General features: G+C 36.9%; 1 protein-coding gene across 1 annotated transcript in view; it reads left to right on the forward strand.

Moving 5' to 3' along the window:
- The window catches only part of EXOC2 (exocyst complex component 2), a 132467-nt gene that overhangs the window by 59863 nt on the left and 46522 nt on the right, over window positions 1–26082 (forward strand). Inside the window, exons 12-17 of the mRNA XM_050892365.1 lie at window positions 8756–8881; window positions 12836–12960; window positions 16997–17065; window positions 17318–17475; window positions 21155–21276; window positions 24934–24995. Coding sequence (XP_050748322.1) covers window positions 8756–8881; window positions 12836–12960; window positions 16997–17065; window positions 17318–17475; window positions 21155–21276; window positions 24934–24995 — 662 coding nt within the window. The remainder of the gene's footprint in view (window positions 1–8755; window positions 8882–12835; window positions 12961–16996; window positions 17066–17317; window positions 17476–21154; window positions 21277–24933; window positions 24996–26082) is intronic.

Here is a 26082-nt window from a genome sequence, read left to right on the forward strand (position 1 = left end):
CCGGCCACTAGTAATGGCAGTCAGGACAAATCCCCAATATTTACAAGAAGTACATCTCCTTTTCTACATCCTCTGTAGGTTCTTTATCTTTGTCTGAAGATTGCCCTCTTGTTAATAACTGTACTTTCAAGGCTCTCCTAAGCATAGTTGAAGAGTGGAGTGAGCTAATATACATGCTGAGGTGGTTGAAGTTGCTATCAGAAAACTGTGTGTTAGAGGCATATTTAAATACATATTTATTTTAGTTTTATATCTAAGTATATATTTTTGATCTAAGTGTGAATCCTTCACTCTCAGTAGTACTATCACATGAAAAGCTTTAAAAAAAAAAAAAAAAGAAAAGCCTCTGTGCTTGGATATTACTAGAGATTAACTCCATTTTGTAGAAATACTCTGCAGTTGTAAGCATGTCCTGGAACTGTAAAGTATCATAGCATAGTACAATCTCTGATGCAGCCTGAAAGAAGAAACTGTGGCAGGTTTACAGGGCTGTAATGATCTTGGAGTTTTCTCCTGGAATTTGTTTCAGGGGTTAGCAGAAGTCCTATGTGTTTCAAATACTGTCTGTTTTCAGTTAATCCAACTTGTGTTAATATTATTTCCAAAAACTGAAACGTATATCAAGCTGTGCTAAGCTTTGTCAGATAATTTGGCAGTGTGACTTAAAGGCTGACAACTACCAACAGCAAATTATTCAACTGGATGTTTCCTTTGATTTTAATATACAATTATTAATCGTAAAAGATGCAGTAATCTGATCATTAGTTAATTGGTTGCATTTATTTCAATGGGTACAAGTAGGATGGGGAATTTTCTCAAGTCCTGTGCATGAAGTACTTTACAGCAGCATTTTGGAGTGTATTTCCCTTGAGGAATATCTCTGTATGTGTATTAACGTACTGTTTCCCCTCAGTCTAAACAACCCTGTTGGTTTGCTGATTAGTCTTGAATTATGTAGATTAATGTTTCATTACATGCTCAGATATGGCTGTTGTTACTCACCCATCATTGCCTTTAGCCTATCTATCTCTTGCTCTGTATAGCCATAGCAGACCTTCCTCATGTGTGAGGTAAAAAAAATGCAGGCAGATGATGCTCATATTATGAGAAACTGTTGCAATCTAAGCCCACGTGTTTTAAGGAGTGAGTGAATATGCATATATGACAGCAGATCGAAATTTCTCCTGCTCTGACATATGAGCAGCCAGGACAAAGAGACCAAACAGCATAGCCAAAGTCCTAGTGGAAGCATGAGGCAGTAGAGGGGATGCCCAAATCATAAAGCTCCCGTGCTCGAGTCCTTACATTAAACCATTCTCCTGCTTCTCTGATGGTCAGATTCTTCCATTAAAGGTGCAGCTGTAGATCTGGGACCCACATGCAACTGGCTGGAGCTCTAGCTCTGCTGATGTAGTAATGCTTGTAAATATATGGATTTATTAACTTTTTATGTTTTCTATTTAAGGTATCTGCCTTACTAATGGAATAGGCAGTTGTGCTCTTTTATTGTTTTTGAAACCTTTTTTTTTTTTTATGATTATGAAGCTATTTCCTGAATCATTGATGGATTCCTTTTGTAAATCTGATCGCATCCCAATATTGCTGCCCACTGGAAGGACCTGAAGTAGGTAAAGGCAGTTTGCTGCTGTTACTTAGTATGCATGAGACTGAATAGACAGGGAAAAGAGCATTTTTGAAGGCTATAAATATAAAGCTTAACATGGAAGAGCACTATACTCACTCAAAACAGTATTTTTTAAACCTCTAGCAAGAGATAGTTGAATGATAAACTGAATTGTGCTGATATTTTACACCTTGTGTTGGCTAAAGTCTGAATTGCTGCTTCTGAACTTTGAACTTATGATTTGTAGAAGTCTGGGGACTTTCAAACCTGGTACCTGGATAGTAAATTGTTTCCTTCAATTAAGATTTTACATATTTGTAATTTTTAACTTTACTTGGCAATTCCCCTATTATTAGGGCATAGTTGTAGTTTTTCACTATGGTTTATGCTTCCCAGACTTGTTGGAGTACAGGAAACATGGGGGATATAATGACGTAAAATGACATGAAAATAAATGTAAATAAATGAAGTTTAGTTTAAAATTTGCCTGGGGCACTGGGCAGATAGCCAAAATGAGTTAAGCAATGGGATTCTTAACATGAGTATCAGGGAAAGAAGCTATGGAGGTTAAGACTGTTTTCTGTGTGGCCAATGGTTATTTGCTTAGACTTTAGTAGTGGCTTAGTAGGTTTCATGATACTTTGGACTAAAATGGATAGGGACTCTAATCCAGTTATCATCAAACTGACTGAAAAAGTCTTCATTTCTTAATAGGTCTTTCTGAGATATTATGTAACATTGTTGCAAAGAATCTATCTGCTAATACCCTTTAGAAACTAAAACTATAAATGGAAACACTAACACAGTTGTAGTGTGATCTTTCTGCTGCCCTTTGGGTTGCAAAATATATAATATACAACCTATTAAAGTTCCCAACATGGAGACAGCTCTCGAAACGGGAGTATACTAGTTTAGTCATTGTGATTTTTGTTGTAGTTCTTATTGCTGGAAAAAAATGTAATTTTTGCAGCACTCAGAGTATGATGCACAGCTCTCCAGATATTGTAAAAAACTATGCAGGGTTTTTCTGTGCCAGAGTAACAGCAGCTGTACATAGTGTGAAGGAGAGAGATGGATGCTTAGACCACGTTGCTCTTTCTTCTGTGCCACACTGAGATTCTATTCACCTTGCAATGAATGATCCATCTTTGTTAGATCAGACAGGCCGGCAAGGCTTGTGTCAAAAGGGCCTTTTCAATTTGTTATCCTAGCAGCTGGTTCTCTTCCATTGCCTTTGCTTACTGTACATCTGGAAGAAGACTTCTTGCAGCTGGGAGCCATTTCATGTCTAAACCACATCCCCTGTCCATAGCAGAAATACCCTTTTGACAGCAGATGTCAAGCAAACCCTTAATGGGTTATTAATAAAAAAAAAAAAAAAAAAAAAAAATTAATCAGTGCAAAATTTGACACTGGATTTGTTTTTCTCTTTTACCACCTGTATCTGTAACTTTGCTGTTACTTAGAATTTTTAGTAGAATCTAACATGTTCGGAAGTGCAGGGGGCATTCTTATTTTATATCATACTTTAAATAGCATTTAAAGTATTATAAAGACAGTAAATATTGTGATTAAAAAGCAGCACAGGTAGTTTAAAATCAAAATCGAGAAGATTAGTACTACTGAAGATAAAGTGAAGCTCTTCTGTGGCCAGAATTTTGCCTTGGTGTCTACTCTAGTCTTTTAAGTCCTTATTTGGGCAATTAAGTAAAAGTGGGTTGTTTTCAAAGTTGCTGAAGATCTTAATGTCCACTGGTGCATTTTACTAGTGCTAGTAAAATGACGTCATTTTTATTTATGTGCTGAACTTGAGGCATTTGGCTCTTGCTTCAGTATTTTTTGGCCTGCAGGACTGACAATAAGGCTTACCCTTAGGCTGTGAAATACTTAGACCACCACTAGAAATAATCAGCCCAATTACCCTTTTTGTGGTAAACTGAAAAATAGTTTCAGTATAAATATATTTAGTATAACGAAGACGAGCCTTAAGATTTAAAAAAGCATTCATTTTTAAATGTATTCCAAAAACATTTTTTCCATGAAGTGCAGCAATTTTAATCTTCCGCACTCATCTCTCTGCTCGAAATACAACCCATTTTCTTCTTGGTCATTTAGAAATGTCAGATTCCTAATAAAGTAAGGTTAGAAAGAAAAAGTACTGAAGAAAAAGAATAGAATGCAGTCATTCATCTGTTGAGCAGGTTAATTTTTTGGCAATTTCTCCTGCTCGCCTTATTTCTTGTCTAGACAAATTGAAATTCTCAATGCAATGTCCTTGAAAGGAATCTTATCCTGGTTGTGTCGGTGCGGGCTCCAGGCACTGTGTGTTTGGTCAACAAGCAACAGTGGGTGGTCAGGCTGTAGCACAGGACAAGGGCCCGCTGTGCACAGGAAAAAATGTTCAAAGGTGTTTAAGGGTGGTAAGGAAGTCTGCCGCCCTTCAGAGAGTCCAGAGGCTATAGATCAGCCTTCCCTCGCTATTGTAGCCTGTGAGAAAAATCACTGTGAGATATATAATGGATGAAAGAATACAAGAACTGTATTCACCTGGTTGCACATCTGTAGGGTCTTTTTTTTTTAATTAATCTTGCTCATATACATGCTGTATATGAGCAGGTCTGTGTAATGACTGATGTTTGACTTACCATGGAAAATTGCACTGAAAAACTACTCAGCCTGAGGTTGGTCACTTGTTAACAATTTTCTTTGTCACTGCAAAAAGTACTGGCACTATATTATCCCCTGATCAACCAGTAGCTTTTGTAAAAAGCTTTAGCTGAGTGTCACGTAAGTGATGCACCAGGCTGGCAGAATTGCAGCATGGCTGAGGCTGGGTTACAGAAGGGAGGTGAGAGATGCGTGACTCCTACGAGAAACCTCTGCCTGTCAGACTGTGAGGGGAAAAAAGCCAAGCAGAACTGTGGAGCGATGGATATTGCAGAACAATTTTTACACTCAGTTTGGTAATAGCTTTGAAATAAGAAAGTAAAGTTGCTTTTAAAAATTTAAATCATTGACTGGTTTGCAGATCATGGAAAAATCTATTTTAGGCAAACTTCATGTTAGTCGTCTTTTTCACTGAGGCTGCAGTATGCTGCAGGCAGGTAACATCTCAAAAGATGGAGTCAAGGTATGTACATGAGCTGTAGGCACTGTAGTCACATAAGTACTCTGTAGCAACTGCAGTACTGATAAACTTAGAGAACACCTGCAATTAGGGGTCAGCACAGGTGACTTTTGATTTACAGAAAGTGAAAGCACAAATTAAATAAATGACCTCAAAAAGCATTGCGCTCCCCCCCCCCCCCCCCCCGATCCTTGTTTTGGTGAGATATTACTGCACTAGAACAGAAGAGGTCTGAACAAAACCGTTGAACTATTTATATTTCACACAGTATCTGTATGTTTTTATTTCATTCTACATACCTTTAAAGTATTTGTGCACAAAAAGTTGAAACCCAGTAAAATCCTTTTTCAAAAACAAAAATTTAAAGCAATGTTAAGATCCTTAAAACTTCTTATTTGATCTTCTCATGATTTTACAGTTGTAAATGTAATAAGGCTTTAATTATACTTCTGGTTTGTCATGACTGTTTGGTAGAAGAGAATGTGGTACATTTATTTTTCCTGTGTTTCCTTGGTTAAATATACACTTGGCACTGGAGTCACTGACAGATATGCTCCATGTAGATGCTGTATTTTGGAAAAAAATACTTCTGTAACTTCAAAGATGCAGTGTATTTTTAAAAAAAAAAAATGAAGATCTGCCAGGAATGTATTGTTCATGCTGTTTATACAACATCTTAAAACCTGTTAGCACAGTAAGAAGTTAATTTCTTGAAACTTTAGATTGTTGCTATCCTATATTCAGAATCTAGGAATGCAGAAATAGTACACAAATCAAATAATGAATAGGCAGTAAATTATTATTTGGGTAGTTTATTTAGGTTTATAAATATTATTGTCTACATTCCATACTAATATTAATTCATTGTATTACATTATGCTGCTAAATTTAGGCTGCTGGCTCCAGAGAGGGAACGAGTTGGGATGGGAGAAAAATTGTTTGTAAGTTAACTCTCACTTTTTTACAAGATTTATGCATTAGTGTGCAGTCTTCAAGCGCTATCTTCTGGTCGGGTGAAAGCAAAATCAGCTTTGCTAATGTAGTCCAGATGTTTATTAGTCCTGAGGGTATATGTGCTGTTATAGTTCCCTGCTGCTGTGTTATACTTGCTTGTAATGCTAGACAACCAATTAAGAAATTAGTTCATGTTAAACTTTCTTTTCCTGGTATGCCTGCAAACTGATGATGTGGTTTTTCTGGTGGAACAAGAGAGTATTCTTTACATGTTTTCTGTTACTGGTGAATATATAAACCATTTGGGTGGCGTGGGGTTAGTGTATCAGCAGCAATACAGAATTTTCAGGTTTTCAGCTACTTCAGGCAAATGGCTTTAATTGAACTAATTCACATTAAGATGTTTTGGTAAGTGTGTCTGTTTTTCTTAATTCTGAGATTTAATTGGCACTGTCATTTTTAGAAACCATCTGTTTACAAGAAATTCCTCATATTAACAAGGTGTTTGAAGGGTGAGAGCCTAAAGTCTGCAAAGACATCAAAGAGGGAAGTTTTGGTGTATTGTGGCTTTTTCTAATTGTAGTTTTTGTGAAGATAGCATTGCTGCATTTCTGGTTTTTTGTTTTGTTTTTTAGTATATGTTTTAACTAGCAATGCCTCTCACAATTCTGATTTGTCCTTGGCGTACGTTATTTTTTTCACCCAAATGCAGATTTGTAGATTTTCAGAGTCAAGTTCTTATGGAAGCCCAAGAACTATGTGAGGCACTTAAAATTTCTCAGGGTCTTCTATACAATTTTCTTTTTATTCTGGGTAGAATCTCTGTAAGATATCGAATGTGTTCTTTTTTAATCTGGAGAGGAAGAAATTTTTTTTGTTTTTACTTCATTCTGCAGGCTTGCTGTAATGTTTTCACAAAAGTTAATGTTGTAAATTTGTAATGATTAAGATATATTTTAGAAGTCATAGGTGTTTAAATCGTAGATGCAGAAGATGTGTGACCTTACACAGATCTCTGTTACATGGGTAGTTGCATAGTACATGTCCATAATTAACTATTTGCACTTGCAGCATACATACCTACTTTAAAAGCTTCTGATAGCTTTAGGTTTTTTCCTTATTATTCTGTATTTTCAGTTCATTCAGAAGAAAAAGTCTTTCCCCAAATTCTTGTTCAAACTCATTGTAGAACTTCTCCATGGTGAAGGTGGATAATATACTTAAATCACTGTAGCAGAGTCCATATTGCTGAAAACTCATCAATTTTAAAAGGGTCATAAAGATTACTTGTTTTTAATAAGTGGTGTAGGATTTAAATAGTCAACAGAATCATAGTACAGGCTAAAGATAGCACAGATGGGTTCACCAACTCAGTTAATGCAGTGTGTCTATCATGATTGTGAACTACGTAGCAAATGGATCTATTTACTTAGGTGTTTTATAGTGTGAACAGTAATAAGATGAATGGAGGAACTGACAGTTAGCTCGATAACGACAACGCCTTGGTGAGGCCACAGTGAAAGGCCACGGGAAATCTCTTTAAAAGCCGTTAAAGAATTATGGGAGGAAGAACTTCTTTCAAAAGGAACTAAAACCCAATACTGTCACCTATTGGAAGTTTGCGATAAGTTTCACAATACTTAATATTGCTTTTTAAGCCCCAGCTGTTGAAGTAAAGTGACTAGGTATATCTTTACTGCCATACTGATCTGACAGCAGCGTAAATTCAGAATAAATATTCTTCAAATCGTTTTTACTTTGTGTTACTCTGGAATCTGAGTATTGCAATGTTGCAGCTGGTGCTCTTACTGTGTGGCCTTCCTGTTATTTTAAGTGAACGTAGGTATTCATGGAAAAGATCAAGCGATAGAAACTCAAACACTGAGATTCTCACTACAAAATTCAGCATGAATTACTAGGAGAGGCTTCATCTCGATATAAGAAAGAAATTTTTTTTACTGTGAGGACAATCACTGGAACAACCTCCCCAGGGACGTGGTAGAGTCCCCATCGCTGGAGGTTTTAAAGACTCAACCGGACAGGGTGCTAGATAATTTCACCTAGGCTCCCTTTCCCATGAAAGGTTGGACCAGATGATCTTTCAAGGTCCCTTCCAACCTAGGCTCTTTTATAATTCTATGAATTGTGATTAATTTAAGTCTAGCTGTTACAGCCCAGTTGGCCAATGCTGAAATCGTTTTTGATGGTTACTTTCAGAAATGTATCTGTATGGTGAAATGCATAAAGCAGCAATTTAGACTTTAAGAGAAATATTGGCAGTGTTACAGTACATCAAATAATCATCATGGTCTGCTCCTTATGATATGGTTGTTTTCCAAAACGTATATTAGACTCCAGGTATCCACCTCCATCAGATTAGATCATTGCTTAGGACTTGCTAATAGTGACCTACATATGGACAGGCACCCGAAGGAAAAAAAAAAAAATTAATAACAGTAACTGCTTTACTGGGAAATATATTGTGTGTTTGTGGATAAGTGTGGGGTGTTTTACAGACATGCACAAGCATACAATGCCATTAGTTCATCTGCTTCGTGATGGATGGATTCTTTCTACCTGAACTCTGCACAGGTCAAACAGCTAAGAAGTAGTTGAACACTCTGCCCTTAACTGCTTCAGCTGGAGGCACAAGAAACCATTGCTGTTGAAAAGTATATTTAGACATACACCAGCAAAAAAAGTGTGTGCTATGTCACTAATGGCATAAATACATATTTATCCATGGCTTTCAAGCAACTAATTGTAGGGCATTAATTAAAGTAAAAACAGAGAAACATACGGACCAAAGAATGGTATTTCCCACATGGAACTTGTGGGTTTGGCTTTGCTACAGGAGTCAACAGTAGCGTTATTGAATAGCATTGATGTAGATGAACAGACAATCTAAATAAGCAAGATTAAGAATGTTTTTGCTAGATAACTATTGTCTTGTATCACTTCAGAATTAAATTAGAATTCCACATGCAGTATGCAGTTTCATGTCAATTGATGTGCAAAATCATTATAACTTTTTTTCCCCCTCTCCCTAGGCAACTCATTGCTCCACAGCCCCATGTTAGACCTGGACAGTGATGTGCGTCCATCACCAATTGGCCATCTCAGTCAAACTGCTTCATTGAAAAGGGGCAGCAGCTTTCAGTCTGGCCGTGATGATGGTAGGCATCTGTTTTATTTGGAAAAACAAAGCTGCAGTTCCCTGTGTCCAGTGTGTGGTGTAGTCAAAAACCCTGAACAGAAACCCACATTCTGTGTGTTTATTTTGGTTTGTTACCAAATAAAATTCTTTCTTCTCATGCGTTACCGTTGCTTACTAAAGGGGTCCTCTGTGTTTTTTGCAAGCAAAGAGCAGTTCATAACTGAAATCTGCTTCTTAAAATGTAGTCAAGGTAATAAGAGTCTTTTTTTCTACAAAACCAGAATATTTTTTTGGCATGCATAACCACCTACTGCCTACTACCTTTTGCTGCTCTTACACCTTTTGTGTGTGCTTGCTAAGATGGCTCTCCTTGCATTTGCTCCTTCTGTGACTCCATATATCTGGTCCTTGTTCTGTAATTCTGTAAACCCAGAAAGGGAAACAAAGTGTGTGACTAAGCTCAAGCAGTGTGTCCACAACCAGCTGAGCCCTTGTGTGTCATAAGTGTCTTCAACACCCTTGTCAAAACAACTTCATCTCAGGAGTCTTTCAATGGTGACATCACAGGAGACAGAAAACATGTTTTTCAAAGGATAGGTCATTTTTTACCAAAGTACTTTTTTGCAGAAAGCAGGTTTTTATGAAGAATTTTCTGGCTTTGGTCCACTTTGATGTTGCTCTTCTCACAATTCTGTGGACTTCCTTGAAAAACCATCTATAAATATCTGATTTTTTTTTGAGCAAGAAGAGGAATGAAGGGAATCTTTCAGGAACATAGAATGAAGAATAATGAGAATTGTACATTCTTGTGCTGCCACAGTGTATTTTCACATGCAAGACAATTGAATTGTGTCACAGTTTGAGGCTGAATGTTTGTATTTCAAAATATAAATTAAACAGACTCTTCAAAATATACATGTATACCAAGTAATTACATTACTGTATTACTGTTACCCTTGTCTTTTCTCAGCCCAAAGCCTTGCATGAAGTTGATTAACAAACATTACAGAGCAAGACAGTAAATTGCTGGTTGTTGTTGGATACCATCCACTAATACACATGCCACACTTAATGTAGCAAGCAACATCCAAAATCCAGTTTATTTTTTCCTTGTTTGAATTCTTTTGCATGTGTCTCTGCTTAAATAATTGCATCTATGGAAGGCAATTTCAATTCAGTTGGTTATCTTTGCTTTTAGTCTTAGTTACGGATCCATAACCTTTTATGAACTGGAAAAGATGACTCTTCAGCAAGCTTTGCAGATTCTGTAGCCAGCAGTTTAAATCAAGATTCAAAGGAAAACTGGAGGATCGGAGCATCATAATACCTTGGGAGCCCAATCCACTGCAAAGACCCTAGAGTTAGAATGAGTTGCCTCTGAGTTGAGTTCATTGGTACTTAGGTGCACATGCCCACTGCATGCTTAGGAACAGTTGAAAGCTCTACCATCCTTGCTCTTCTTTGAGCAGAGAGCCAAAGCAAACCAACCACTTCTGATACCTGTGCAGGAGCTGCCATTCCAAATATGCCATGATGTGCTCTGTTTTAAGGTTGCTTGTGCATCCTTTTGTTTTCTAGCAGATTTAAGGAATGGCATCTCTGAGGTTTTTTGGTGTTTTGGTGTGGGTTTTTTGCCCCAATGTGATTGACAATGATTGTCTATGAGATTGTTTGAACAAATTACTTTGAATTCAAAACTGCAGCATTCAAATAACATTCAGCTCGTGCTTGAGCATATGTTCACAAGGATATGTAAACAATAGCTCTAGTTTCATCTTTAGGATGTTGTAGCACAGATTATAATAGAATAAATAGAATAAAAGAAAATTTCTGCTTTTAATATAGACTGGAGCTTTCTCTAGCAAAAAACCCAAAATATTCTGACTTTATGGCCAGAATGTCTTTTTGAAATGATATGCAGTAGCTTCTTCTAATAAATATCTACTGTCTGCATACCCTGGACTAAGGCAATCTCTGAAATAGGCCTGAAGTATGCTTCCTGGAGGGGAAAAGAATTTCATATGTAAAATAAATCTTGGCAGTGTGTTTACAGTTAGGAACAGACATCCCAAGGTTATAATCTTGGATTGGTGCTGGAGCTTTTGGCAAAGATGAGACTGTTTCTCAAAGGAGCTGAAATCTTTTGGTTAGAACTTGGGGTTTGTTGGTGTTACAGAGCCTCTGTTGCTGTAGCAGTGTTGGCACAGCTTCCTGGCATAGTCACAGCCTATGTTAGTAAGAGGAGTTTTTCTGCTACTGGGTCTAGACCAGTTCTCTGACAGTCATAAGCCAAGCTGGCGAATGTAGTGCTCTGACATCCTATCTGAGTCCATACTATGAGCTTTGCTGGTTGAACTTCCATGAAGTTTACATGCTTCCTAGACAGATGCATCACTATCAGCAGAGTTACACTTCAGTTATGTCAGATTCTCTCTCCAAATTTTGGACTTCCATTGTGATTTTTTCGATTTTCAAATACTAATCCAGAGTCCCTAAACTTTTTGGCCATGAGGAAAAAGAACATTTTGGGTAGCACAGATGCTTATTCGTCCCCTAAAGAAATGGACCAATAATTGACCTGCACCTCAACAAATGGGTGCTGCTGAAAGCACGCTGTACTTCAAGGAGATTCAAGACTGGTTACCAACACAATAAAATAGTGAGGCTCTGGGGAAGCGTACTAGTTACGTAATGTGCTATTAGGCAGCTATTTTTGCCTAACTGGTGAATTCCTGTTCCGTGTAGGCAATATTCCCTAACAGATTAAAGACAAAAAGTGCAATTTCACCCAACATTTTTCTGCATTTCCACAGAGTTATGTAGGATAACATCATGCTTTTATCATTTATAAAAGATCAGAGTTTATACAAAAAAAAATTCAACAAACATGGACCTCTCTAAATCTTGTTGTTTGGTTTGTTTTCTTTTGGTTGTTTTTTCTCAAAAGTCTGTGACTTCTTTTTCCCAACATTCTAAAGTAGACTCTAATTCTTGAGTTGAAATATGTCTCTTATCACTGTTATATTGTCTGTATACCTTGTTTTGTTAAAACATCATAATCAAGAAAGTTTCAGTGGAGAAGGCAGATAGTTATAGAAAAGTATTTCACACAGTTTCCTTTGTTTTCTGTGTTAATTGGCACCTTTCTTCTGCCCCTTTTCAGCTTTCTCTTTACCTTCCCCGCCTACAACCTCCCTTTGCCCCATTGATAAGAAACTGAGAAAAGTTATCTGCTGCCAAAATGTAAGCTATTTTCCTGATGTGTTTTAATAGCCGGTGTACCAGGAGTGTAAGTAGGTTCGTGAAGTGAAAGATGCTGCAGTATTATACATGATGATTGTGTTCTTCATCCAAGAATCTCAATATATACTTAGTGATATGTTTATTGAGTTTTAACAAAAATGTTGGAATCTCCCCTGTTTTTCAGATAAAAGATTCTACCAAACAAATGGAAATGAAGATAAGAGGTTGGCAACTTGCCCTAGGCCACAATGGAAATGTTTTTTGAGCTTTAAATAAAGTAGATCTTCTAGTACCCATTGTCTGCCTTAATCACTAGCATATCCTAGCAGCCCTGTTTCTTCAGCATCACCACCTCATCAGAAACTTCTAATGTCTTGATTGCTTTCATGTTACCTTACCTTTTAGAGGGGTTTGAAGACAGAAGACTGGCTGAATGGATTGTTAGGTGGATTGCATTAAATACCCCTACAAAGGGGCCTATTCTTTATATACTGTCGTAGTGCTGGCACTTTGTAAGCATATGAGAAAAGAAGAAAGAGCTTGCACGTGTACCAGTTGTGTACACATATGTGGACCAAGCTTTAAATTTTTTCATTCCTACCTGAAAGGTTTTATATATACTGTACGGTCACTTGTGTAATACAAAGCAGCAGCAAGCCAGTAGTACATTTTTTATTATTAATTCAAATTTTTCTAATTTTGCTTTTTCCATCCCCTCTCCCTCTTTTAGCTTGGCGATACAAAGCTCCTCAGCAAGTTGTATTTGTTGAAAAGTTGACAAAACTTGTTGTAAGTCAGCTGCCCAACTTCTGGAAGCTCTGGATTTCTTATGTGAATGGAAGTTTATTCAGTGAGGTATCGATTCTTCTATATAAATTACTTTTAAGTAACAAAGCTCCATAATAATTATGTTTGAATATTATATTTCACTGGAAGAAGTGACGACTTATTTTTAATCAGAGAGGTTTATAAAACAATATGTAGACTCTTACACATTTGAGAGATGCTACCTTGACTAGTAAGGTGTCTTGCAATACTAACCTATAGAAGTGAGATTTTTCTTTTTATTTTTAAAAGAATAAAAACATACAGTGGAATTACTTAGAATTCTACCAGTGGTGTGTCTGTGTGTGTTCCAGATGCTGGAGTCAATATCTGTGTAGTTTCATCTCCTACTCATAGCGGGCCAACTGCCCTTCATTGGTGATCTGACAAAATAGCAAATTGCATGAAGGATAGAGATATATAAAAGGCAAAGTCATACAGAAAAAAAATTGTTTCTTTTCTTTGGAACAAGAGTACTCATTTCTTGAGCTTTAAGTATTTGGAAGTGAGGACAGGTTGAAGATGAGAGTTGCAAAATGACCAAGGCCCAGAGTGGTATACACAGACATGCTATAGGGAGTCTAGTCTGGAAGTGCCGTCAGTTGCAATCACCTGTGCTTCTAGTCCTTCTTGCTCACATGATCTGGTTTTTACAAATTATGTAAATATAATCTTGATAATCCAAGAAGCAGGGGAAAAAAAGTAATGATTCATGATGTGCCGTTTTTATACGCACACTATTAACAGATTTTGAAAGGATACATTTTGTAATTAATTTCATATGGGTAGCGTACAGCTTACCATCATAATCGTTACCAGATAAATACAATAGCTTTGAGGTTTGTGTTATTGCTAGAATTTGATCACAGAATTACATTATGTTTTACAGAAAGTTCACTTCTGGTTCTCAAGCCATGTTGTTTCTTCTCCAGAATGAGAACTGTAGTGATGGCATATTCCCAAGGGAGCAAGTCTGACAAAGACAAACACATGGTTGAAGTGTAGTGAAAGGCAGCTCTCTGTTCCATCAGCAGATAAGGCACTAATTCACACTTCATCTGCATAGCTATCACTGGGAAGCCCTGCTGACTGCAGTTTGGACTCACTCATTCTGGGTCCTAAAAAACTCTGAAGACAAGGCCTGTAAAGAGATATGGAGATAGTTGGGATAATACAGAGCAGGTGGAAAATAAGCAAGCTTTTGGACATGCATATTATTCAGATCAGCTTCTATATCAAACCTAAAAGTTTGTGCATCTAAAACTTCTCTGTTTAACTGTTGCTATGTCATTTCATTTGTTGAGATTGTTTTTATCCTGCTATGCTTACAGTGTCCTGCTGTGCTTAAATCCTTAAGTCGTCACAGCTACACTATTCCGCTACAAAATTATCCCTAAAGCAGAACTGTAGCCATAGATATCTACTATTCTTTGCCGCTTTAGTAGAAAATAAAACAAAAACCTTGGGAAAAGGAAATGTGGAAGCTTATTTTGTCACTTTCCTTTTCTCAGACTAGCTAAAGAATTAATTTCTCAAGTGGTCATTCTGTTTATTGCCCCTGTCTGTAAATCAATATAACTTTTTCATATGATGATACTAATGGGTACTGTAGCCCTTTATATGTTGAACACAATATACAGAGCATTATAGCTCCAGTGAAATAGATTCTATTTGTGCTCCTCATTTTACATGACAAAATCAAAAGAAAGATATGACATTTACTCATAATGTTCAGTGAAGGAAGTAGAATCAAGAATAAACCTTAGTACTGTTGTCTTGCACAAAAAAAATTAATTTCATAAGGGAAATGACAACAGTATCACTACAAATTAGACTTTACAATTTCACCTGTTACTGTGATCTTTTTTGTCTGAGTACAATGAAAAAGAAAGCAATTTCTAGGGAAACTGAGACTTGAACTGTAAACAAGGTTGAGAAATTCTGCTCATGAAAATGATTGCAAGTGGAAAATGCAGTGATCTTGTGTCATGCCTGAACAAAACATTGTTTCCATGTATTTCAAAAAAAAAAAAAAAAAAAAAAAAAAAGGAGGAGGAGGTAGTTTTCCTGTTAGTCTTTAAGGTACATCTGCTCTTCTTCTGTTACACCAGATTCTAAGCTTGTGAGAAATTAACCCCCATACATTTGATTTCTTCTGCCCCTTTGGTCCTTACGGAAGCCCCCCAAGTTTTTGGGGGGAGAGGAGGGATGGTGCCCTCAGTTCCTTTTGTGTATTCTGCATGCCACAATCAACTGAGGACGAGTGAAAGGAGGGGGTGACATAAGCTAGAAGACTTCTTTTAGAGCACGTAAGAATATGTGTCACCACATCACATTGAAGACTCAAGGTTTATATGCTTTTCTGTCAGAAACCATACAGATTTTAATTGTCCATGAAGAAATTTCTTTTACCATGTTGCTTGCTATCTATTGTCATTCAGAAAGCAAGGTGATTGGTACAGTTTTTTAAGAAAAGTCCTGTGAAAATGGTATAGAGGGTCATTTCAGTTAGCTTATTCAAGTCTTCAAGACATTTTAAAAATGTGGAAAGAAAATCCCCACATATGAATTTCAAGCTGTATTTTCTCTTGTTCAGTTTGTAGGGTTTTGGAGGGGATGTTCTTTTTAGTTCTGAAAGGTTAGCTATATGCCTTAAAATATTGTCAGTTAAAGATTTACGTGGTATTTTCAACAGTTTAAAAAATTGAGTTCTTTGAATCACTCTAGGTGAAGTTGCATATGTGAGTAGTAACCGTTGGTCTTACCACAAGATAGTTTTGGTCTGTCTGTGCAGGAAAGGTTTAAGATTGGTCTTCAGCAAAACCACTAAGGAGAAAAAAAAAAAAATATCAAAGATCTGTGAATTTTTGTTGTTGTTCTTTAATCCAGCTGTAAAACAGTGTGAATTTTAAGTTGCTACCTGAGGTTTAAAGGAATACAGCTTATTTTCTTTTTAAGGCATTAGAAGAGAGAAGTGGGTATTATATGCAGCAATAACTCGAGTGGTGTTCTCCTTGTCTGAAACTGTATAATTCAGAGCTTTAAAGTACAAGGGTTTCATAGCTATGTATTTTCCAAAACTGTTAAGCAGTTTTATTTTTCTCTAATTTTTGCTCACTTCAAATTATTTATTTTACCTTAAAAATCTGAAATGCTTTAGCTAAAGAGGGAATTTGAAAAATACAGCTTTTCAAATTAATGACGTGAAAGTAAACTGATTCTCTTTGAGAACACTCTTGTCATGTTATTGCACTTCTTGTCCAGTAGATGTTGCTGTACATATATAAAATAGGAGATTTTGTAACTATAAAATTCTACATCTGCACTTAACCCAGTATTTGAAATAACTTTTTCGGTATAATTTACTCTACTGTGTTCTCAGTAGACTCCAAACAGGAAGACTATTAGTCAAACCATGTTTTTCTTCAACTGTAACTGTCTCATGCAAAGTATACTCACGTTCTTCAGTTTTCAAAGAAGTGAACTGTCCATGAAGACGCTGATTATTTTGCAGAGTCTCTTTTACAGTTAGTTGAATTATTTAAAGAGCTTTGTCAACAAAATGCTGTTCCTAAAAACGAACAGAAAACCTTCAACCCTCCCCCTCACGTGTTACAATTCCCAATTGCCCTCATTCCAAGAAGTGTCTCCCACTTCACATAGATGTCCTTCTCTGGGAAGCTTCCATGCTGAGAAAATAGAGTTTCTTCATATAAACTTGATGCACAACTGGGCTATATATGTTTTAGCCCTCGCTAATATTGCAGTGATAAAACTTTGACCTCATGAAGTTCGTATTGCTTGAGCTACTCTTATGCTTGTCTCTGACTTTGTCTTAAATACACATTGTTCCTCAGAATTAAACATTAGCACACTGACCTACAGTAAGTAGAGCTTATTGATGAATATATAGTCTTTGCTTATTGAGATGCCATGAATTAGTTTTTTATAATTGCATCATAAACTCATCGCTTTTCACTTCTTCACTTTGAAACCCCCTTTTTCAGAATTATTTTAACAGTGATTATGAGATACTTACACTTTTCAATTTTCTCATTTTCACAAGACTGCTGAAAAATCTGGCCAAATGGAAAGATCAAAGAAAAACGCTAGGCAAAGACAAAATGATTTCAAGGTAAGTTATGGGGGGAAAACCTTACTTTCTTTCAGTTGTCCTTCATAGCAAGATACTTTAGTGTCACCACCTTGAAAATCAGATTTCTTAAATCATCTGTGTGCCCTTATACCTCCTTCTCCTCTACTCTCTACCATGTGGAGCCACCTGTAAACCATACATTCCCAGCTGTTGTGTATAGCAAGTACATGGCTGCTTAAACACATTGATAGAGCTTTTTGCTTGATTTTTCTTTCCCGTCTTCTGATGCAGAAAATGATTCAGGAAGTGATGCACTCTCTGGTAAAACTTATCCGTGGAGCTTTGCTTCCATTCAGCCTCAGAGAAGGAGAATCAAGACAGTATGGTGGCTGGGAGATGAAATCTGAACTTTCTGGCCAGTGGCTAACACATGTTATCCAGACTGTAAGGTAAATGGATCTGTGAACCTACAAAATGATGCTGTTCCTGGAATATGTGTGCTTTAAGACAAATTGTTTTGTTTATTGCATTAAATACCCGAGTAGTGAGAATGTTAACATTTTCAAAAATAGGATTACAAAAAAATTACTTATGGCAGATTTAGGATTCCATGTGCAAATGTAATTAATAATGTCTCATGATATAGCCTTATTAGGTAATTATATATTCTTTTTTTTTTCCATAGCATCTTACAAAAAAGTTTGAATAAAATATTTGCCTGGCACAGCATAGACACTCCATGAATGAAACAGGATTTGATTCTTTAGGGTAGAAAGCAATTATGTGCTTCATTTGCTACACATCTTCCCATCTGTGCCAAAATGGGTGACAATAGCATGCTTCTCCCTATAGTATCATTCTTAAATCATAATTTACTTTTACAGTTGTTTTATGGAAGGTGATACTCCTGCTTATAATGTCATTCTGCTTATAATTATGTTTGTGTAGAAACTTAGTAATGTGCAAGTCATTAATTACAAAATCTCTCATTAATATACAGAATTTGCTTCCATTTGTCTATGGAGGATATAAGAATTGTCATTATCTTTTGGAAACTTGAGTAATACCTGGATATGATACTGTACTTTTTATCTGCAGTTTTCAAAGTAGATAAGCAAAGCACAGAGGAAGAAAAGAAAAGGGTATAATCATGTATAGATGTTGTGGATGGAGCTAGCAGTGATACCCACCTGTTGTCAAGTCTGCTTAACACTTTCCTGAAGTCTGTTGTCAGTTACATTATCTGTACTTTAACTATTTAAAAAAAAAAATTTCCACGTGAAGTTTCTTATTCCGGCTGAATTTTACGGAAAGCATCCAATTTAAGAAGGAACTGACTTTGCATTTGATGAAAAGATGTAAAGGGGCAAGGGAACAGGCTTTGGCACCAGTGTTGCCCTTTTATGAGAAGCAATCCAATTTCACTCAAATTATAAAATTCTAGAATTTAACACTTGCACATCTGTAATATTGGCTTGGAAGTTTAACCAACAGATTCTCTAAAGGTTGGTTGTGCTTCAGAGTCCTGCCATCTGAGGTGTGATCCGGGCTGAGGGTATAGGATACATGAAGGCTCTTTTTCAGAGAATCTCCTCTTGCTTTCTGGCCACTGCCCTGGTAATGAACAACTGAACTGAGAGCTGGGGAAATTCTCTCTCCCTCCCACTCTTTTCATCACCTCATGTTCTTACTGATGCCTGTGCTGGCACTTTACTAAAGGGAGCTAGACTTTAATGCAAAGCGGTCAAAAGTAGAGAAGAAAAGGGGCAATCTGGAGAAGAGGAACTGAACATACCATGATGGGGTACCAACCAGTGATGACAGGTCAGAAGTTTTTGCAAGTGCTGCAAGTACTTTTCTTTTCGAGACCCCACACTAATAAATTCTTGAGACTCACACCAACAATGAAGGTGGACTCTTCTCATGAAGAGTCTACACATTGCATAAAAACTGTATGTGTTGCAAAGTTATGTAATAGCTTAAGTCTTATTTTTATAGTTTCTGACATAAGTTTTCTAAGGTCATTATGAAGCACATGATAGAATCTTGCTCTTTTCAGTCATCTCAAATTATTTACTGTTTTCTGCTTGTATTTAAGAATGCTAAAACTTAAAAATTAGGTAACAAGGAGTTGTCGTTACATCTGTGTGATCTTAATTTTTCTGCTTGTTTCTATGTATCACACAGCTTAAAGTGGGATGGTTGCACAGTCTTTCTCTTGTACCCCATTCTGTCATTGCCCAATATGAATAGGTGTCGTGGTTTAACCCCAGCCAGCAACTAAGCACCACGCAGCCGCTTCCCCCTCCCAGTGGGGTGGGGAGGAGGAGAAAAAGAAAAAAAAGTAAAACTTGTGGGTTGAGATAAGAACAGTTTAATAACTAAAGTAAAATAAAACACGCTACTAACTAAGAATAATAATAATAATAATATAATAATAATTGTGATGAAAAGGAAGATAACAAAAAAAGACAGAAATAAAACCCAAGAAGAGACAAGTGCACAATGCAAAATGCACAATGCAATTGCTCACCACCCGCTGACCGATGCTCGAGCAGCGATCCGCCCCTCCCGACCAACTCCCCCCAGTTTATATACTGAGCATGACATTCTATGGTATGGAGTATCCCTTTGGCTAGTTCGGGTCAGCTACCCCGGCTATGCTCCCTGCCAGCTTCTTGCACACCTGCTTGCTGGCAGAGCATGGGAAACTGAAAAGTCCTTAACTTAGGATAAGCGCTACTTAGCAACAACTAAAACATCAGTGTGTTACCAACATTATTCTCACACTAAATCCAAAACACAGCACTATACCAGCTACTAAGAAGAAAATTAACTCTGTCCCAGCCGAAACCAGGACAATAGGTTTCAGAGGATAAATTAGAGCTATGCAATAAAGTGAAGCTTTTGTCGGCAAGACTTTTGCCTTATTGTAAGGATAGAAAGGTATGTATTTGTTAGGGTGAGTCATATGAGGAAAAAGATGATCTTAGGGATGTGACAGGTGCGTGCTCCCTTAGCAATGGAATCAACTCTAAGTACAGGACTTCTGCGCAGTCTAAAGTCGCTTAAACTTATCACAGATGGGTATTTACATCCTGTGTTTCCTGGATGGCTGAGATAGTGCAGATTTATGTAATCTACTAATTCAGTAATTGTGCTGAGCAGATAGCAGTCTGGTTAATGGTGAGGTTTTGGTGGTTTATGCCCAACACCAGGGGTAAGGAACTGGAGCCTGCTGGTGGATGATTGGAAATGTTCCACTTATTACTCAAACTCGTTTGCTTGTGCCTTCCTACTCCTGTTCTTTGGCATTTTCTAGTACCTGTGCTTTGCTCAGTATTAGCACTAGGGCAAACGGCAATGACTGCATTTGAATTGTCCTTGCTTAAATATCCAAGAGTTGGATAGAAGCAGTGCCCCTAACTAAAGTCTGAGCACAGCTGCAGCCTTTTAGTTAAAAGCTGCAATGCTATTCCTTGCAAGCAGCTGCTGTGTTACTATTTCTAAAGGAAAAAATGGAAATTAATGTTTCCATCCTCAGCTATAGTAGCTGGTGATTTGTACCCAGTCAGAGTTGGGAGCAAAACAGTGAATGAATTTGCTCTTCACTCTGCAGGTGTATTTTGGCTCCTTAAATGTGTATACTCTTTGCAATCGGATGCACAGCCACATCACCATTTATGGCAGCTTGATGGCTGTTACTGTTGTAATGCAGGTAAACAGTATCTCAGAAACCCTGTTGTGGACCTAGGATTTGATCTAGGCATTCACATAAAAACAACAAAAAAGCTACTTCTGCTCCAAAAGGATTATTCTTGGATCGTAAGACAAGAGCCGGATGCAGAAAGGCAGGCGGGGAAGTGCAAGAGGACAGTAGGAAAAGTTGGCATGTTGCTGTGATGACATTTTTGTAATGTTACAGAAAAATAAATCTGTATTTGCAAGCTTCTGAACTAAGTAAATAATTAATCTTCTCTGAATGGGATAATAAATTTTAAAAGATACACTGCGAATGGAGCTACTGTATTCACATACACAGAAAACATCTAAAAAATTCAATGAAGTTGTATCAGCTTAAAAAACCCTGCAGATTTACACTTCAGTCTAACTTTATTTGCTTTCCAGGCTTAGTTCTGAGTCTCTTACTGCACTCGAGATACCCAATGATATGCTTCAGATAATCCAGGATCTTATTTTGGACCTTCGTGTGCGTTGCATTATAGTGACCTTACAACACACAGCTGAAGGTAATAGAAGGCTGCAGGTCTCTCTGCTTACTGTCATATTTTTTTGCCTCTGATTAGGCCAAACCATGTTCTGGAAGATAACTGTGTTTGTTACAGATATTGTAGTAGCAGTGGACTCCTCTGATTCTGTAATATCTCACAAGAGTTACTCAAGTATTTCACTTTTCTGACAGAAATGTGTGTTATGAGTCTTTTCTTCCCTTAGTCTAATGAATGCAGTAGTTTAGATCTGTTTCCTTTGGGTTGAGAGAGTTTTACAATGCAAGTGATTTATCTCATGATGCAGCTTTTCCATATTGGAAATATCATTTATTTTCGTTTTTGAGTTCTTCTGTAAAGTGAAGAATTAAATAAGCAATGTCCCACCCCCGAGGAAAAAGAAAAATCCACAGCCTTTTATGAAGTATTTTAGTTGCGTGTTTTCCAAAGCCTTTTACTAACATTATAATCCCCAGGCTTCCTGCTGTGTACACAGCTTTTGCTGTAAATGTCTGGAGTGTCAAGGCCAGTAATACATTCTCTAAACCTAATGTGACTCTATGTGCATGAGAGCCCATTCATCTTACCATCTTGTATTCAACTCTGAAACTTAAATGTGAATGAAGTAAATCTTCCAGAAATAAAAGTCTCTTAAAATCAGGGCAGATTGATCTCCTAATTCACTTAGCAGGGTTTTTTTCCAAAAGACTAATTACGCTCAATGTTAAAAAAAATTAGGGCTTTTTTAATCTTACAATTTAATCAGTTTTTAATCTTTAACATATGATTCATCATTATTTTGTAGGCTGACATGAAGTGTTTTACTCAAGCCTTAAGTGTGCTAAGTGCAGGTGGCTATATTAAGCAAATTTTTAAACTTTGGTGACAGCAAATCATAAGGCCTCTATGGTTTATTTAATACAATGTTGGTATGAATGTATTCTTGGCTCTTAATTCTTTTATTAAATCCCTTTTCAGCATTAACACTGTTTTTCTGCATTAATATCAAGCTAGTTGGCCATACAAGTACATAGGTTGTCTTGTCTCTTTAAAACTCTATACGGAAAGTATTACCACTATTTCAGATTTCACTTAAAGTATGAGGAAGTCTCTTTTGCTTTTCTTCACCTAGCTCAATTGAGATCAATTATATTCTTGTTTTTAAAATGGTAGGTAGAAAAGATTAATTTCTTTATTATTTATTTATTTATTGTGACGTGAGTTTAATTGTGGACTGACTGCCCTCTCTCTAGGAATTGTGAGTGGTTCCTCAGATGTCCTGGCTGTTTCAAAGGAAGGAAGTATCTAGCTCCGAACCGTTTTGCTGACAATCCTTAGCTTATCAAATCTCTGAGCTATCCACCTAGCTTCTCCAGTGCAGTCCAGAGAGCTCCGATACACAATTAATGATTAAGCTCTCGGCCAAAAACTCTGCTGTCTTACTAGTTTTGTGTGCTTGTTGCATCATAACGATAGCCCAGTTCTTTGTTCAGATCCAGAGTTTCTGCTTCTTACGTCCTGATTGCTGGCCACATATGTTCTGTGGAGGAAAAACTCTTGTGGTAGTCTGTACCTTAAATTTTTATAAAAGCAGATTTACCAGTCTATGTATGAATGATTCTCTGTTTGGTCTGAATGTCTTTATTCATACTTTTCGTTCTGGAATCAGAAGAGATCAGATCCCTTAAGATGCTGGTATGTTATGTTGGCTGGATAATGTGTATCTCTTTCATCTAGCCAATAACAGCAGCCTTCCTTGACTGCTGCTGCCATCCCCTGTCCGTGAAGCAGCTCTATGTATTGCCTGTAGCATCAAACAGGAGAGGAGAAAAGATGCCTGCCTGTATGATGACTCTCACTCCATATTGTTGTACTGTGTGTCTTATCTATGGGACACTTTGTTGTTGTTGTTTTTCTTTACCAGCTAAAGCAAAATTGCATATGTTGAATGTGTTTAGATAGTTTTTCTGGACAGGACCAGGTTAATTGGGCACTTGGAGAAACTGTCATTTTTAGGGAACCAATGAAAGAACAGTTAATGGATATTCTCATGGAGCTATGTAAAGGGATCTCAGATGTAGTTGTATCTGTAATATACAAGTCAAAAAAGCTCCTCCTGGCCTTGAATCTCACCTCTATAATCTCTGTGAAATACGAGCTGCATAGACTGCTGATATAAAGTTCAGTCTCATCTCTTGCTGCGTGTTGTAAGTTGGTAAAGGCATTGAGATCAGTTAAAATTTTTAATAGAGCACTCTACCATTAGCTATTTAAATAGGACAAATCTGCCCACGCACAGGGTTTTCTTGTTGTCTTATGATAAACACCATATACTCATGCTGGCCCTGAGAAGCAGTCTGTGTTCTTTCCCTCTCATATATGATCACTGGTCATAAAGGTCATGAAAGCCAAATTATGTGAATGCCAGACTAGACAGGGGGTTTACATGAATGTATTTGACTGGAATTTGGAGAGCAGTGAAATACGAGAAAGAAATTTGTTTCTTTTGTATTTGTATTAGCTCAGAACAGAATGCAAAAGTGAGCAGCCACAAAAACATGTAAAGGCTGACCATTGCAATCTAAAGCCTTGCAAGAATATCAGTTGAATTAAGAGGTTTACTAAATAGGGAAGTGAACAGAGTAATTATTCTGCACAATCCCTTAATACTTTTTATCCTCACTAAGCCTATACTTCCATGAGATGTAGAATTGCAGGGTATGACACCATAACCAAGCTTTTTAATTTAGCTAATTAAAGCACCAAGATAGTGAAGATACCTTTCAGCATGCATTAGTTATCCTCTTTTCCTGGATTTTGGGGAGAGAAATTCACCGAAATTTTTGCCCGTTTAAAAGGGAGTTTCATGATGTACAGATAGTTCTGATGAGCAATTTGTGTGTGAAAAACTGTATGTCAAAGCCCCCACGAACTGCACACAGTTCATCTTTGTTCTGTTTACAAGTCTACTAAGCCCAAAAAAAAGCAATGATGCAGAATGCATGCATCCATAGAGGAATTTTGTTTACAGCGCATGAGCTTTGGATTCACATCCTGACTTAGCTCCTGTTAGCTTCAGTAAGCCTATAGAAGTTGGCATCTTCTGGGTAGCGGAACAGAGTGCTTTTTGCATGTGCCTTCATGTATTTTTGAAGAAAGTCTAGCACCATGGATTCTTGACCCTGAGTGGGGAGTCTGTGTCTCTTTTATAGTTATTAAATATGAATTATATGCTGTCCTTTCTGTCTTTGCTAAAATGCTAGGCAGTTGTTCTTTCATTTTTAATTAAGAGCTGGCATATAGTAGACTGGAGACTTGGGTTCTTAAATGCAGTATTTTATGTTGTGATTAAAAATTTACAAAATAAAAACAAACCCAAAGCCTTCACAATATTCCTTTAATTTTAAGCTTTCCAGTAAAAGATGTGCTTCATGCAACTATTGCCATGTATCATAGATATGCTTCTCTATGTGGTGTCACCAGCATACCATGTATGAGTTCCATTCTTAGTCATTTGAGAGTGCTGAAAGCTTTGAAGCTTTTAGTGCTATTTGCTTGTATGCCTAGTCATTGCAGTCCCAATGTCTGTGGTTTATCTTTTCAAGTTCAAGGAGTTTTTAATAATGAAAATGAATACCTTCTCCCTCCCCCCCTTCCCCCTCTTGCCCTGTCTTACAGATATAAAGAGGTTAGCTGAAAAGGAAGACTGGGTTGTTGACAATGAAGGTTTGACATCGTTGGTGGGTATACTTCTGTGTCTTGTAGGCACTTTGGTGAATTTTTTTTTTTTTTTGCAAGTGTAATGAACCTGGTTTCCATATTCTCCAAAAATTGAATTATTTTAGACTTTGTCTATATGTGTGCATACTGGTGTCTATAGTTTTATTAAAATATAGGAAGATAAAAAAATACAAAATTTTTTGTTTGGATGGTTACTTATTTACAGCACTCTTAACAGATCCCATCACCAAACACAAAGTTATTTTTTTCTTTTCTTCCTTTTCCAAAATTTTTATTTGTACTTTTTAAACTATTATGTCTGAAGTAACTTTAAGTGATAATGGTACTACTAGACAGCAATATTTTTGAAGGTGCAAAACAGGAAAAAAAAAAAGCATAAATAAAAGCTTTGCAGATTTGTACCATGTACTGAGAGACAAAAATAAATAAGAATTGGGCATCAAGATATGTAGCATGACTTTCTGACTTAAGTAGGGTTATTTAAATGTATCAGTATAATTACTGCTGACCTCTAGCATGATTTTGCTGAGATAAACAATAATGATGTTCAATGCTAAACGTCTTATTTTAGGGGTGGTTTACTGAAGTAAAAAATTATTTTTGAAGTCACAACAAGTTCAGTTCACACCAAAATGCTTCATAACTTAGTAGGCACACTACCATGGAATTGGTCTGTAGCTAAATAAATAGGTCACTTGTATGTTATAATGAGAAATTGAACTGAAAAGCAACTAATTTAGGAGATTGCCTACACACCAACAACAAATGACTTGAAACCAAATTCAGATAAATTAGTGAGATGCTTTCTGGAAATAAACAGTAATGAGTAATGCCTAAAACACAGCAAGCTCATTGTAGGTGTGACTTAAAAACAATCTGCGAAAGCAGAAAGGGCCTGTGGGAGGGAGAGTTGCTTTGTATATATTATCTAAGAGAATGCTCCACAGACTTTCTTAGTTTTTCTTATTTGCTTCTATAAATACGTGTTTGAAATTGAGTAGGAGGGCATTAAGCAATCACAATATACACGTTGTAGGAAGGAGTGTTGTTGGGCAATTGTTGTATTATAACCAGATTTACAGCTTC

Source organism: Gymnogyps californianus, chromosome 2 (assembly GCF_018139145.2).
Source record: "Gymnogyps californianus isolate 813 chromosome 2, ASM1813914v2, whole genome shotgun sequence".
Classification (NCBI taxonomy): domain Eukaryota; kingdom Metazoa; phylum Chordata; class Aves; order Accipitriformes; family Cathartidae; genus Gymnogyps; species Gymnogyps californianus.